General features: G+C 38.0%; 1 protein-coding gene across 2 annotated transcripts; it reads right to left on the reverse strand.

Annotated features, from left to right (window-relative positions):
- Positions 1-3,252: 3,252 nt before the first annotated feature.
- gal3st1b (galactose-3-O-sulfotransferase 1b) lies at positions 3,253-13,810 on the reverse strand. Of its 2 annotated transcripts, none has more exons than XM_066651690.1 (3): positions 13,648-13,810; positions 5,564-5,712; positions 3,253-4,767 (listed from the first exon to the last, which is right to left on the reverse strand). In XM_066651690.1, the coding sequence occupies exons 2-3, from the start codon at positions 5,680-5,682 to the stop codon at positions 3,621-3,623; spliced, it is 1,266 nt and encodes a 421-aa protein (XP_066507787.1). In that variant the 5' UTR covers positions 5,683-5,712; positions 13,648-13,810; the 3' UTR covers positions 3,253-3,620. The 2 variants fall into 2 exon arrangements, with proteins under 2 accessions (XP_066507787.1, XP_066507786.1); XM_066651689.1 differs by lacking the exon at positions 13,648-13,810 and adding an exon at positions 12,558-12,603.
- Positions 13,811-14,759: the final 949 nt, after the last annotated feature.

The raw sequence follows: 14,759 nt of genomic DNA on the forward strand, positions 1-14,759 counted from the left end.
ATTGGCTACAACAAAACCCCTCCTGACCAGTTACCTCCATGCAAAAATGACCGTTCGACATTTGCATAGTTTATGAGTCACTAACCGTTTTTAACCCTTTGTACACATGTATTTAGTATTATGTGTAAAATGTGATAAGCTTCAAACACTAAATACATAAAAATTAACAAATATATCTGACAGTTCTTTAATATTATTATTGCAAGAATCAGGGTTTTCGTTCTAAAAGAGTACACATATATACATTATTTGCTTAAAAATTTACTGTTTGGATTATGTTACAAAAATGTTATTTTATTGTGAAGACAATAAGCCTCTGAAGCTGATCTGGAGAAAAAAATTATTTTAAGAACATTTATCAAAATCCACAATTAAATTATTTGTGTAAATGTTGTCATAAGAATAAAGGAACAAAACTGATATTTGAAAAGATAGAAATAAGCTTTTCAGTGATACATGGTGCAAAATTATTGAGACTATTATGACAGAGCTACAGTTAAACAAACTGCCAATAAACACATACTTTTGAGATTTGACATTATTTTATTACTGTATACAAGACAATATATTATGTGTTCATCATTCATTCATTATTTGTAACCGTTTATTCAGTTCAAGGTCACGGTGGGTCCAGAGCCTACCCGGAATCACTGGGTGTAAGGTGGGAGCACACCCTGGAGGGGGCACTAGTCTTTTGTAGGGTGACACACAATCACACAGTTATATGTTATATATTCATTCATTCATTGTCTGTAATCGCTTATCCAGTTCAGGGCCACGGTGGGTCCAGAGATAGCATGAGGTAGGAACACAACCAGTAGGGGGCACCAGGGTGACACACACTCACACAGTCATATGATATATATGCTATATTTAAATATGAATGTAAAATATGAACAGTAAAATTAATTAGTCAGTAATTTCTATGGGTTAATTCATGTTTGTATGAGAGTCAGAGCTGTGTGTGCAAATAGGGCTTCACCAGGTGATATAGCTGTTGTCTAATGATTCAAGAAGTTTAATTAATTCCAAGAAGGTACGCTTGGTAAGTAATTTTTGGTTATAGATTTGTTAGTACTTTAGTCTTATTAACATTTAAATAATGCCCACCTCTATCTGTTAAATAAATATATTTTCACTAGCATACACTTCCAAAAGTCAAGTTGCATGAAAGCTGTCTATTTACTGTGTATATCAACTTCTATGAACTATCAATGAATTCATTCAAGCATCAGAATTAATATACCATTCCAAAAATAGGCAGCCTGTGTTATAATGAAATACAGCTAAAAAGAAGAGGCAAGAGGGGCTAGAGGGTTATAAAACCTTTGAGAGGTATTGAGGCTTTAATTATTATATCTAATCGTTTAACCTCAATTTCTGATCTCATTTATATTCTTGTGGCAGAATGACATCAAATCCTCACAGCAATGGTCCAATGTCTAGCCTAAATGCTTCCCAGAGCACTAGAAGCAGTTAAAACCTTCATAAGACCCTGTACTTCTCTTTTGGACGAAGTGTTGGATGCAGCGTCCACAAACCTTTGGCCATATAGTGTATTTTCTATGATATATGATGCTCCCTCAATCCTTTGTAAACATCCTAATACATCCTTTTGTTTGTCTAAATAGTGATATCAGATGGTCTCATGGTTGTGTCAGGATTGCAATATTTATGAAAGGACTAGGCTATTCCAGTAAGGAATTTCTCTGCCAAGGAACCCACTGAACCTCATTTATCTGTATTTCTCACTAGTAAGAGCAAGCTTCCGACTCCAAACTGCCACCTGCAGATTGCAGCTGGAATTATACACTGTCTACAATGTCTTCAAGCATTTTGAGGTAGAATATCCCAGGACATCACATCTCTAGCACAACGTATTCTGAATTCGTACTTACATTTAGAAGTTTTTATAATGGTTGCTAGCTAAACCCCAACTCTACAAACCTTCAACCTTTAATGGTAAAACACTTTAGAGGTGTTTATACCTTATAAGTGCAAGAAAAAGATAAAGATAAAACAATAATTAGATTCAGAATTTAGAATATACTTTTACAAATGTACACAATCTTTCGCTTACTATAAATTCAGTCAGTCAAGACATGTTTTAACTTAGCACTGGAGCTGTGAGGCTAACATTGCTAACAAACAATATAAAACAGCCAATACCTAAATCATTACGATTTTTTGTTATATCTGTAGTTTCTTTATGTCATACTGTGTCTTATACCACATCAACAAATCTGTAAATGGGTTCATTTTAAAGATTCTTGTGACAAATGATTATCAGTGTTTGTTAGCTCATTAGCTTCATTCAAAAATCCACCACAGTATCAAAAAGACCTACTTGTTTCTACACTCATTGTCCATCATTCTCTCAGGTCCATTGAGCATATATGTGCACCCTGTAGTTCTATAACTGCACACAGTGGTTCATTGTTGCTCAGCATAAATAATTAGATACCTTGCCCCCTGTTCTTCAATTTTGAGAACACTATGGGACCACCACATTTTGGTGGTTATCATCCTCAGCACCCCGGTGATCTTAAGGTTGTGGTGATGTGTTAGTGTGTGTTGTGCTGGTAAGTGGATCAAACAGAGCAGTGCTGGCAAAGGATTTAAACACTTTGCCCATTCAATACCCCCTCTATTAGACACACATATAGCAGGGGGCTTGTGGCAGATTTAAGGCAGTCAGACTCACCCTGACTCGGCGCCAATAATCAAGGCCAAATTTGGGCTATAATAGAAATGAACATGTGCCACATCTGGGTCAAACATTCATTAACATTCATTACTATCTGGGTTGTTGGTCTATCTTGTAGGTGTAAAGTCAGAGACAGTAGCTCATGTGTTGTATAAGTGACATAGTTTGTATTAGTCATCTTCTAGTTCTTCATCAGTGGTCACACGACACTGTTGGCTGGATAGTTTTAGTGGGTGAAATATTTTCAGTGGGTGCAGTCACACAGCTCCACGGTCTTGGAAGTTTTTTGGTTCAGGTTCAGCTTTAGGTGACTGTCTGTGAGGAGTGTGGTGTGTTGTCCCTGTGTCTGCGTGGGTTTCCTCCGGGTGACTGTCTGTGAGGAGTTGGTGTGTTCTCCCTGTGTCTGCTTGGGTTTCCTCCAGGTGACTCTCTGTGAGGAGTGTGGTGTGTTTTCCCTGTGTCTGTGTGGGTTTCCTCCGCGTGACTGTCTGTGAGGAGTGTGGTGTGTTCTCCCTGTGTCCGCGTGGGTTTCCTCCGGGTGACTGTGAGGAGTGTGGTGTGTTCTCCCTGTGTTTGCATGGGTTTCCTCCGGGTGCTTCGGTTTCTTCCCACAGTCCAGAAACACACGTTGGTAGGTGGATTGGTGACTCAAAATTGTCCGTAGGTGTTCCTGCCTTGTGTCCAATGATTCCACATTAGCTTATATGCCAATGATTCATAAATATATGAATGTATGTTTCCATCTTTTTTGGAAATAATTTACAGCTGCAGACAATGAGATGCCTTTTAAGTGCTCTTTCACCTTGGTCCAAAGACGTGGGCAAATGCATCGTCCTACTTACACAGACTTGCTAAGTAGTAGTCTTCCTACCAGTCTTTTCTACTGTGCTATACCCTTTGGGGTTCTTGTTCGCTATAATGGTAAAAAATCCTTAAACCACCCCCATAATGTTGTGGCCCACAGATTGACTCCGAGTTCTGCCAAATAGTGGATCTCAGGAGTGAGCATTTTTCGGCAGAGCTCACTGTGTTCTTGGTCAATGTTAGTCCTCAGGTTGTATCCCAAAATAGAGCTTTCTCCCAGCGGCTGCCAGGGCTTCATGCTTTCATCCCTTATGTCCCCCTTTTCCACCGCCATACCACCATCAATACAGATGGCTGACATTTCCCTGTTCCTCCTACGCAGTTCCTGCACGTCCTTTTCCATCCGCTCCCTGCCGTAGGCATCCACCTTGGCCCATAAGGTGGAGTTAAAGTGGCGGTAAATCTTCCAGTCTGCACCATTCCAGTCACGGGCCTTGGCTGTCAGTTCAGGCGTAAGCTGGGATATACTAGCACCTCTCCGAACATTGAGCTTAAAAAACAGCAGGTCGTCCATCTGCCAGCAGAGGGCATCCTTCAGCAGTATGAGTGACTCCTCAAAGTGCTCGGAAATCAAAACCAGTTGGAAGCGTTTGGAAATTTCCTGGGTGGCCTTATCTACTGCTGGATCTTCTGGCTCCAGGGTGTTGTCATATCCAAGGTCAAAAAACTGCAAGTTCTTCAGATAAAATGAATTGATTCCATCTGGAGAAAAGTAGTGCTCAGGCTTGTTCAAAAAAGTGCTCAGTTTGTTGTCCCCATAGATTGTCCAGGTCAGAGGCACCACCGTCCTGAAGTAGTGGAAGGACGACTCAAAAACCATTGCTGGATCCCTGAGAATGGTGAAGCCGAAGGTTTCTTGTGGAAGAAGCGCCTGCACCTCAGGAGCATTGAAGCGCATGTGATTGCAGACTATATTGTAACACTCGCCTGGCCTGTAGTCCTGCACCTGCATACGGTCGAAAGGAGCTGGGTAGAAGAAGTCATTGCGACCATTGGGGAGTGCAAACTTCAACTGGTTCTTCTGCCCAAATCGCAGTAGAATGTTCAGGACGGTGCTGCTTGCTGTCTTGTGGGTTTTCAGGAACATTAGGTTCATCTTTGGTTTGCAGTGCTCTGCCTTTTTTGCTCCCCGATACAGATGGAAGGTCTCTCTTTTTGATGCTGCTTGTTGTGTACATGAAAGTGCTACTGGAAATCTGAGGATTTTAATGAAAAGACAGATTAGAAGGTTGTTATTTACTGAAATTTATGAGTCAAAATCAAGGGTCAATGAATTGTCTAGAACAATGTTTTATAATTGCCTAGGACATCTTCATTAGAGCTGGAGATGAATCAGGTGTAACAGGCAACAAATACAGTACTGTGCAGTCTTAGGCACCTAATATAGTGATATATATATAAACTAATGCCGTCTCAGTGAGTGTGGTGCTTGTATAAAGTTATATATAATCCCAGTAAATACAAAATAATAATAATAATAATATAAAACAAATAAGAAATATAAGATGATTTTTTCTATAAAGTAGTAGTGAGAGTGAGTTTGAAGAACAATGTTGTGTTCAGATTCTCACTGATTGCATGAATTTCTTAAATCAACAGCACACATTATTTAAAATCATTATTTATTCACCGCTAAAACTAGGTGTTGGATGATAACCTCAAATAATACGAGGAGATATTTGGAAAAGGTTAAACAACACATTTACACACAGAATATCACACTCACTGAAATAATGTTATTTGGTTTTATTCTAATGTTGGGTGTTATTTATTGTTTGTTTGTTTGTTTTTAGAAAATAAACACTGCTAAGATAAATAGCTTTACATTTAATAATAAAAATTATAAATAGCAGTAAATTTTAAAAAAAGGATAGTTTTTGCAGGATAGTTGCTACTCATTATTTCTTCCATTTATAATGTTGCATTTCTCCTCAGTATTTTGATACAAACTTAAAACGAATCTCTTTAATGACTTTTATTTTGGTGACATACCTTTGTGTATTGTCTTGGAGAGCAGGTGTGGAAAAGCAGTACAAAACCATAGTGACGCAAGTGAAGAGGAACCCCAGTATCAACTTTTGTATAGCTGACCTAGGCGTGTGATGGTTCATATTTCCTCTCTCTCTCTCTGAATTTGATTCCTGGAAGCATATTAAAACATAAATAAACAAAATGTTTCAATAGCCCTGTCATATGTTGATTATATGATATGAGTAATAACCAGCCTCAAAGCTGATAGGCAGAATGTTGAAACTAATAGAAAGTTTTGTTTACTTAGCTTGTTCACTGAGTGATTAACTCACTTGTATGTATTAAGTATTTACTTTTTCTGAGATATTCAGTTTTGAGTGAGACAAAAAGCTGTGTCTCAGTCCTCTATACCCCGCTGCCTTTATCTGTATTGTCTACAGAGATAGCTGTGTTGGTCAGCAGCATTTTCCTCCAGAAAAAAGTTTGAATTCAAATAATGTTCCTGACCAGCTGAACTTGAACTTGTGATGTGCTCGATGCCAAATGTAGACTACAATGAAACAGTGTCCTGCTGACATTCATTCATTCATTCATTCATTCATTATCTGTAACTGCTTATCCAGTTTTGGGGGTCCATAGCCTACCTGGAATCATTGGGAACAAGGCGGAAATACACCCTGGAGGGGGTGCCAGTCCTTCACAGGGCAACACAGACACACACACACATTCACTTACACACTCACACCTACGGACACTTTTGAGTCACCAATCCACTTACCAATGTGTGTTTTTGGACTGCGGGAGGAAACCGGAGCACCCGGAGGAAACCCACGCTTACACAGGGCCTGCTGACATTACTGAAATAAATTTTTTGTCAGGGGGACTGTCACTAATGATCGGGATTATGGGAAAGTGTTGCAACTCCAGCTAACTTATAATTTACATAATACCCTGAGGTGGCAGAGCTAGCTAGCATGCTAATTTGTAAATAGCTTTCACCTACTGGCATGTTAAAATGACTAAACTAAGAGAAATAAAAATAAATAAATACAATTTGAGGGCACACAATGGTGCCTATGTACAATTTAATTACAGTTTAAGTACAGAGACAGTGAAAATGGACAGTTAACATCTGCTAGCTACATTTAGCATATAATCTTTTGTATTTAAAAGTAGGAGGGAAGCGTATTTTCCCACGGTCCTATTTTGACCTGTTTCAGCATTTTATAAATGTCCATTGGGGGTTGTTGTTATAAAATTCTTCAAAACAGCTATATAAACTGATTAAAAGTACAGGTTATCATTTTAATGTCTCAAAAAACAGTTACTCGTGATAAAACGTGGGTTTAATTTTTAACCGGCAGAGAATATTACAGAGCATGGATGGTTTTGTGGATACAATTGTACTACAGAAATTGGGCTTATGTTGTTTTTTTTTTGTTTGTTTGTTTCTTTGTTTGTTTTTGATGCTATATTGAGCTAGGGATCATGAGATTTTGTCACAGCTACATGGCATAAAAACATAGGAACATAGAAATTAATCCATACAAATGAAAAAACAGCGGAATAAATAACTAATAAAAATAAATGCTGAATGTAAATGATTTTAATGTGTAAGTAACTCTAGACATATTGGTATTACACAGATTTACTTATCTTTCCTCAAGGTGAAGGATTCTTAAACTTGATCCATTTATGATAAGTAATAAATTATTATCTGCTTCAAACATATAAACTACTCTTCGTCACTTTTATTGTTGAGGTAGGGCTTGGCCCATATAGCAGTCGGTTAAATACAAACCGGACTCCAAAAAAGTTGGGACACTAAACAAATTGTGAATAAAAACCGAATGCAATGATGTGGAGATGGCAAATGTCAATATTTTATTCGTAACAGAACATAGATGACAGATCAAAAGCTTAATCTGAGTAAATGTAACATTTTAAAGGAAAAATATGTTGTTTCAAAATTTCACAGTGTCAACAAATTCCAAAAAAGTTGGGACAAGTAGCAATAAGTGGCTGGAAAAAGGAAACTGAGCATATAACAAACACCTGGAAGACCAATTAACACTAGTTAGGTCAATTGACAACATGATTGGGTATAAAAAGAGCTTCTCAGAGTGTCAGTGTCTTTCTGAAAGCCAATTCTGCCGTTGTTGCGCAGAAAGATAGTGCAGCAATACCAGAATGGTGTTACCCAGCGTAAAGTAGCTTTTAAGACTTAAGTTGTCATCATCAACCGTGCATGACATCATCAAAAGATTCAGAGAATCTGGAACAATTGCTGTGCGTAAGGGTCAAGGCTGTAAAACTCTACTGGATGCTCGTGATCTCCGGGCCCTTGAACGTCACTGCACCTCAAACAGGAACGCCACTGTCAAGGAAATAACAGAATGGGCTCAGGAATACTTCCAGAAAGCATTGTCAGTGAACACAATCCACCGTGCCATCCGCCATCGCCAGCTGAAACTCAACAGTGCAAAGAGGAAGCCATTTCTAAGCAAGCTCCACAAGCTCAGTTGTTTGCACTGGGCCAGGGGTCTTTTAAAATGGAGTGTGGCAAAATGGAAGACTGTTCTGTGGTCAGATGAGTCACGATTTGAAGTTCTTTATGGAACACTGGGACGCCATGTCATCCGGACCAGAGAGGACAAGGATAACCCAAGTTGTTATCAACGCTCCGTTCAGAAGCCTGCATCCCTGATGGTATGGGGCTGCATGAGTGCTTGTGGCATGGGCAGCTCGCATGTCTGGAAAGGCACCATTAATGCAGAGAACCATGTTCAGGTTCTAGAACAACATATGCTCCCATCTAGACGTCATCTCTTTCAGGGAAGACCCTGTATTTTTCAACAAGATAATGCCAGACCACATTCTGCAGCAATCACATCATCATGGCTACGTAGGAGAAGGATCCGGGGACTGAAATGGCAGCCTGCAGTCCAGATCTTTCACCTATAGAGAACATCATAAAGAGGAAGGTCCGACAAAGAAGGCCCAAGACGATTGAACAGTTAGAGGCCTGTGTTAGACATGAATGGGAGAGCATTCCTATTTCTAAACTTGAGAAACTGGTCTCCTCTGTCCCCAGACGTCTGTGGAGTGTTGTAAGAAGAAGGGGGGATGCCACACAGTGGTAAAAATGGCCTTTTCCCAACTTTTTGGGGATTTGTTGACACTGAAATTTTGAAACAACATATGTTTCCCTTAAAATGACACATTCTCTCAGTTTAAACGTTTGATCTGTGATTTGTGTTCTATTCTGAATAAATTATTAGATGTTGGCACCTCCACATCATTGCATTCAGTTTTTATTCACAATTTGTTTAGTGTCCCAACTTTTTTGGAATCCGGTTTGTATGTCGGTAATATGTTTGTCCAGTGTGACAAAACAAACTAAATGTATGTGCAAGTTAAGCTTTACTGTACAAAACAACGATCTTAAAACTACAGGTAGCACCGTTTGTTTATCCAGCCCTTAATATGTATAAAGCATGTTATTTATTTGCAAGTGTTTTGTTACACCTGAAATTTGAGATGAGGAAATTAGTCCTGTAAATTGTCTGTGTACATCGTCATGTAGATTGCTTGAAATGAGGTGTCATTCTTCGAGAGAAAGCTTGTCTGACTGGCTCTTTCAAAGAGTTCTAAATTTAGACTAGAGGGTTCAAGAACTTTCATGAGTTTGGCTTGTCACGTATTGCTTGCATCATTGCCACATTAACTTATATGCTGCTTAATAGCTATGACTTTAAATTTATAGAACAATCTATACAATACTACCTTTAAAATACCACCAGCTTAAAGGGAATGCCAATGTACTTTGACTGACACCTTACTAAAATTTCCACTTTAAAAAAATCCCCATTTAAATTAGACTTCCGTCTCAAATGACCACTTCAAATAACCCTTAAAACAACCGCCGATACATTTTGATTGCCACCTTTAAAAACATTCCACCTTAAGAAACCCACAATTTTATTAAGACGTCCCCCTTGAAAACAACAACATTATTTGGATTTCCACCTTAAAGAGACTGACTGTATATTTCTGTGTCCCTCACACCCTTCCCCCTCTCTCTCACTCTCTCCCCCTCCCCCTCTCTTTCCTTCTCACACACACTCACGCAGACACACAGTGGAATCCAGAATTCAATTAATTTCTATAGGGGTCCACCCTCCAAACAAATGTTTATAGCTCAAAATTTGTCTTGTTCATTTTTTAACCAAACATACCGTAGAGACAAGGGCACACTGTGGATCGATCTGGTGTAAAAAAAAATCATTTTGATCAATAATTGCTGTGTCATGATGAGTTTTTTTTTAAACTGTGCGCCGAGCTGCTTTGAAATACATTGAACTCTATGGGAGCCGAAACCCTCCCTAGTGTTGAACAAAAATTCATAACTAAAAATCCGTATTTTCGCCATGCTCAAAGCCATGGGTTGGAGAGCAGTGTAACAGTTCTCTGGAGGGATGGAGCATTATCCAACTCCTCTGGGATGATTTGGAGTTGTATTTTTAGTACTGAATACTGGAGGTCAACATTGGTCCTAAAGGCTTTTCAACTTTGAAAATTGTAATGTAAACATAAATTTTAATTAGTTTTTGTTACATCACAACAAACTATTGGAAGGAACTGTTAAGTAGAATAGTGGAAATATATTTAAAATAAGAAAAATATTTATCAAAAGAAGAATATCAGAAATTTAGTGGTAGACAGGTTTCTGAATTTTTAAAGGTATCAATAGGAAATTAACATACACTTAATAGAGCTCACACAATGGTTTTAAATAATTCTGGAAAAACAGGAACCATAACAACACAGAAGCAACATGAGTACACAGATTTTGCTGAAACACGCCCACTTGACATCTCGAAACTTAAATGCTAGTGATAGTGTCACTAATGCTATTGTCTGATATTCCTGAAGACAAACCTAACATGCTATTGACACGGTAGAGGCAGAGCCACTCTGTGTATTAAAGGAGTTCCTAGAAAGAACTATTTAATTGTTCTTCGTAGAACAACATTCAGCTTATTTCAAAGTGAAAAGGCCAGTGGACTTAAACAAAGAGACTTTTTTAAAGGCTCATCAAATACAATATACACAATATTCAAAAGCAGCTACAGCGTATATGGAGATGGGTTAAAGGTAATGGGCAGCGTGTTTACCCAGGAAACATGCTGAAAAATGTAGACATCATAAAAAGCATAGATGCATCTGTTCTCCATGGCGAATGCCTAGTGTCAAGTAGAAGGTCTACAAGTTTGCTGTAGTAACCGTTTTTATTCCGTGACAAATTCTTTAAGAGTAGATGTTGGAACATTTCTGTAAACATATTCCACCATTAGTTCTGGAACCTCAGTTCATCTCAGTGGTATTGGATCAAGCTCCATCACTCTGGAGAACACATTTCCAAATGCTCACACTCCAACACTGAGGAGGTTTATTCCACTTTTAGCCCACAATTGGCATTAAGCATTCTGACTTTGCTCAAAGCATCACATTTTTTTCATGCTTTTCTAAGGTGTGTGCACCACTGAACACCTGTGTCCACAGTGGGTGCATCTTAAGTCTCTGAATTAAACATTTTGGTAATATTGGTCCTTGTCTCTGGGGCATAGAATCAGAGGTGTTAGTGACAGGAATCAAGGTGTTGGTTTCGCTAAAATCCAGTTTAGGTTTTTGGCCCTTTAGCTGTTTAGAGAACCCGTTCTACAGGAAGTGGCCCAGCTCTGTGCATAAAGTTCAGTCAAAAAGACAGGATAGAGGTCAGGTGATAAACAACAAGGGAAAATATTCAGAGAAAAGTGCTGAAATGGGTAAAGAATGAAAAATGGGTCTCAAGGAGAAAAATAGCCATACGATTCAAATGTGTACATTTACACACACTTAGTCAGGAATGTTGACATTTGTACTTATTTATTATTGTATTATCTTGTTAACAATATGGCCAGCACATTATGGACACCTGTTTATATATACATATATATATATATATTAATAATGTAATTATTTCTACCTCATATATTTAAAATAAAAACATAAAATAGTTAGAATTTCACCAAAACACTGACCCCAGACACAGCCAAACTAAGTCAAAACAAATTAAAAAATAGTTTGTGTTATTTACTTGAGGTGATAAATACTAACCGTAATAGATTTATTTATGTTAAAAATGATGTATCTAAAGTAAATTATGTAAATCTAACAAAAGCTGTGTTTTGATGTGAAATGGCTTATTAATGAACAGTATTAGTGATAGGAATCATCAGTCATGATGGAAACCACACAAATATAGACCCATATAATTAACTCTAAATCAGTTATGTGTGTAATATTGAGAATTATTTAGTCAAGAAATACAGAGAAATAAATAACCAGTTTTGTTCAGGTACCACTTGGCCTCAGCATGTTGAGGTTTTAAACAATAATACATTTAAGGTTAAAATATTTAAACGAATCTCAGTGTAAACAAACATTTTTCATTCATCATCATTTCTGTGGGAAAGTTTTCACAAGCATCAAATATGTCAGACGTCTGGTTCCTGACAGAAACTCTATGAACGATTGTATCTTTGCGAGGTTTTCGAGAACAAATCATATCACAACAACAATAATAATAATAATAATAATACTCTGTAAGACTTGGCCATTTAATTGTGAAGAAGGTCTAATAAATCAGTGGACAACCCCTTTAATGAAGATAAAGAGGGTTAAACTTCATTGCGTTAATTTGTCTAGTTGTTTCGAATAGGCACCAAGAAAGTTAATAATGACCCTGAAGCATCATGTTTAACTCTTTCATGTGTAGTTTGGCACTTCAGAAACATTTAAATGTAATTCTTCAATGTAGATTTTATCATTTAAAAATATGGTTGAAAATTAATACAAATTGGATATCTATTAATAAAAAATATATAATAACGATAATAACAGTAATACTAAGAATATGTTCACAAGCAATAATCATAAAATGTACATTCTTACAAAAACATGAAGCACTTACACAAATGGGACACATCCATCTGGAGGCATGAGTAGAAGCATGAAAGGAAACTTGAGACTGCGGTGTATAGGAGACTGTGTGAGAAGCTGCTACCCAGCCACAACGGTTTACCCCGCCCAGGTTTGGTAGAATGGGGCAAACGTCAAAAGCCTGAACACAGCTGTGAGAACTGATCGCCTAAGATTCACATTCAGATTTCAGCTGTGGTGTGTGTCCACACTTTTGCATGCTTTCGTGTACGCTGGTCAGTTTAAATATCTTTGTTTCAACATTCAGGGTCCATTCTCTCATTCCCACTGAACATACAAGAGCCCTTTGTAGTTCTACAATTATACACTGTAGTCCATCTGTTGCTCTGCATACTTTGTTTGCCCCCTTTCATACTGTTCTTCAATGGTCAGGACCACTGCTGTGCCTGATATACTAGTATCAACACAACACACACTAACACACCACCACATTAGTATCATAAATATATATATTATATATGTAGTGTCGCAGTCACACAGCTCCAGGGACCTGGAGGTTGTGGGTTCGATTCCCGCTCCGGGTGACTGTCTGTGAGGAGTTGGTGTGTTCTCCCTGTGTCCGCGTGGGTTTCCTCCGGGTGCTCCGGTTTCCTCCCACAGTCCAAAAACACACGTTGGTAGGTGCATTGGAGACTCAAAAGTGTCCGTAGGTGTGAGTGAATGTGTGTGTGTGTCTGTGTTGCCCTGTGAAGGACTGGTGCCCCCTCCAGGGTGTATTCCTGCCTTGCGCCCAATGCGACCCTGAATTGGATAAGCGCTTACAGATAATGAATGAATGAATGAATGAATATATAAATATTCAATATATTCTTCCTGAAGCGTAAATCTGACCAACGTTGTAACTTTGCATATATTTGTATAGTGACCTTGTATTGCAGAATATTTCAGTATGTGATTGAGTTTACATGGGGACAGATAATACAAATAATACCCAAACCCCCTGTGAAAAATGTATATAAGATTCAAGTTACACACTTTGAAACATTACACTGTAAGCAGGTGAATTTAAAGGTTTATAACAATTCATAAATTAAAAGTCGAATAGCTTTAATGCTTCATACCTCATTAAATCGCCAGCTCTCAGGATCAGTCCAATCAGCGAAGCAACACTGTGCTGAAGACCTCCTTCATGAGCTCCTGATGAAACTTGATAATCCCAGCATTTTGCTGTAGACTGGATCTGCTGAAGGTAAAAGTCCTGATCACTCTACGCCTGCATCAACATTCTCATTATATTTGCTAAGGAAAATGTGTCACAGTACCACACACACATCAGATACACACAGTCAAACCTGTTCTGCTACATGTTGTGTCTTTGTGTGTGTGTGTGTGTGAGTGTAAATGAATTGTACTGACACTAACATGGGCAGGGCCTCAACAAAGAGCCAATCAGAAGCTCTGGTTTGACAAAGTGCCTGAAACCACAAACAGAAACTGGTAGCAGTAGGGAAAAGGCCCATGATGTATTCTATAAATCACTGCCAATATTTTGTGAGCTCTTGTCAGTAATGAGCACCTGAGAAAAATTGGCATATAGGCTTTAAACATGCACTACTTTTATCAAGTAGATGTATTGTTTTTACACTGTGTATATAATGTGCAACTTACATTAGAGGAAAAATCATATTACATTGTAGTCCTTGAATTACTGATTATAATCTGTAAAGTGGGTCTTCTACATATTAAACAAGCACTGAACCCAATTTGCCTACGACAACATCAAAGCGGTTTTGGCCCAAGTGTATATCCCACAATTCCACATGTTGACATCATAAATATTGGGAAGGACCACACAAACTCATTAACCCCAAAAAAATATATGATGCATACCCACAAACTCCATGACTTAAAAAGCACTTATGCACTTTTAATAAATGAAGAAATACATCATGTTAGTGTACACCAAACCGGTGTGAGGACCTTATGATTACAACTCAATTTTTGTGTTTGTGCCTTGATAAAATTTTGCTTAATATCGCCATTGTCAGTTTCGCTCATTATCTAAGACACTTTGACTTCCAGCCTCAGACAGCAGCTGTCAAAGTCAACATTTAGTTCATTGCTTTATTTGAGAGCCCATATTCCAAACATTTTATAAAAAATTATATAGCGTATATTAGAAAGCAGAGTCTTGGCCTAAGGTGATAAAATCTCAAAATCTTTGCTCTTCATT

This window comes from Hoplias malabaricus, chromosome 18 (genome assembly GCF_029633855.1).
Source record: "Hoplias malabaricus isolate fHopMal1 chromosome 18, fHopMal1.hap1, whole genome shotgun sequence".
NCBI lineage: Eukaryota > Metazoa > Chordata > Actinopteri > Characiformes > Erythrinidae > Hoplias > Hoplias malabaricus.